Source organism: Priapulus caudatus, unplaced genomic scaffold (assembly GCF_000485595.1).
Source record: "Priapulus caudatus unplaced genomic scaffold, Priapulus_caudatus-5.0.1 Scaffold1090, whole genome shotgun sequence".
Taxonomy (NCBI): Eukaryota; Metazoa; Priapulida; class Priapulimorpha; order Priapulimorphida; family Priapulidae; genus Priapulus; species Priapulus caudatus.
The window spans coordinates 27,453-29,177 of record NW_014578151.1 but is presented as its reverse complement, the minus strand read 5'-3'; the positions used below and the strand labels follow the sequence as shown (position 1 = coordinate 29,177).

The window sequence follows — 1,725 nt, the reverse complement described above, 5'->3', positions numbered from 1 at the left end:
CATAGACCTTATGGCTTATCTGCGGTAGTTGTACATTACTACATAGCCAGTGATTGGGTACGTGATACAATAAAATTGACTTAATTCATTATAATTGTGCAGGATCTTGCCTGCAATGTTTCACGTCCGGATCTTGTTCATCGACCCAAATGTCGCTCTCGTCCCATTCGATAGCAACATCCTGTGTCGAATTTTCCGATTTTATACTTGGCATAGTAGTTGCACTGGTGAAATACAATATAAATGTCAACAAACGAGTTTAAAATAAAAGTCTACCTCGCCTTCCGCGATAGACTGGTACTTGCTCCCACCTCGATTACTCGATGGTCCAGCCGAGAGGTGGGAGCGAGTACCAGTCTACTTCTGCGAGTGGCGCGAAAATTTTCAGTGTCATAACAAATTTCTTCCATCCGCCCAACTTTCCTGAAACTATTGCCTCGTGAGATCTCGCGAGATTCGAAAATGGCGAATCGCACAGTGAAAGACGCTCACTCGGTAAAAGGAACAAATCCTCAGTATTTAGTAGAGAAAATCATCCGTACACGCATCTACGATGCGCAGTATTGGAAGGAACAGTGTTTTGCGCTATCTGGTAGGCCTAATGTGTATTTTCGTGCACACTATCTTGTATCTTGTATCTTGCTCTTAGGTCCCTCTCTTGTAAGTTGTAACTTGTAAGTTGTAACTTGTAGGCTTATTTGTAACGCAGTGGCTGGAGGTACGGTAGCCGTCGGTCGTTGAAGCCCTTTTTTTGGTGTTAGGGTTAGGATTAGGGTTAGGGTTAGGGTTAGGGTTAGGGTTAGGGTTAGGGTTAGGTTTAGGGTTAGGGTTCTAGCTCATCTAAACTCTCAAATCGTGAATTTATTTCCCAAGGCGTTATTTCGAAATCTGGCGCCACCGCCGCCATCTTTGTCTCGTTAAGTATGAAAGTGAATGGACTCCCGTACCCGTAGCCTCGAGACATTAAGATACGGTTACCGTACCCGTAGCCACTGCCTATTTGTAAGTTGTCTTTCACAAAATGTCAATTAATGTCACAATTATTAAGGCAGTGTCTAAATGAGCGGACCCGGTTTCGGAGTCCTGAAAACTAAACAACCGGCTCTCTTCTCTGATTGGTTAGTTTCCGAACATAACAAGACAAATATATAATACTTTTAATAGGACAATTTTTAATGCAAAACATAAAGAAATATATTTAATCGACGTGGATATTCGTCTGAGCATCGGACACCTGTTTGTATGCGCTATTTGTCCGAGCAGTTGTTGCGCATGCGCTGCTCATGTTGCATGCCGCAGGCGCACGGCACGAGTGCTGTAGGCGTAGGTAGGAAGTGTGAAGTGGGGGGGGGGTCTGGTGGGTCTCCCACCAGACAATTTTTAAATCTAGACGCTCTAAAATGCTATTTACCCTTTAGATTTTTGATGATTTTATGCCCTTTAGGCTGGGGGCCCGTAACGTTTTGCTACGGCAGCCCTACGGCTGTGACGCCCCTGCATACATGCATTGCGTATGTGGTTACACACCATAGATAGTGTTTGGTACTATCACTCGCGTATATATACGAAACCGAGCGTATAATAAGAGAACCGAGTCGGTTTATAGTTAGTGTTAGGGTTAGGGCTGGGATTAGGGTTAGGGTTAGAGAGTAGGCGTGTTTAGGGAGTAGGCGCCACCCTAGACTAGCATTATATTACATTTATGTAATACAACATGAACAGCGC

General features: G+C 44.2%; 2 protein-coding genes across 2 annotated transcripts in view; one reads left to right on the top strand and one right to left on the bottom strand.

The window, feature by feature from the left end:
* Positions 1-306, bottom strand: part of LOC106815327 — a 3,047-nt gene extending 2,741 nt beyond the window's left edge. The window contains exon 1 of the mRNA XM_014819774.1: positions 111-306. Within this exon, the coding sequence (XP_014675260.1) occupies positions 111-214 (104 nt within the window). The 5' untranslated portion in view covers positions 215-306. The remainder of the gene's footprint in view (positions 1-110) is intronic.
* A 147-nt stretch (positions 307-453) lies between these two features.
* Positions 454-1,725, top strand: part of LOC106815323 (pre-mRNA-splicing factor 38A-like) — a 13,826-nt gene continuing 12,554 nt past the window's right edge. Inside the window, exon 1 of the mRNA XM_014819770.1 lies at positions 454-592. Within this exon, the coding sequence (XP_014675256.1) occupies positions 463-592 (130 nt within the window). The 5' untranslated portion in view covers positions 454-462. The remainder of the gene's footprint in view (positions 593-1,725) is intronic.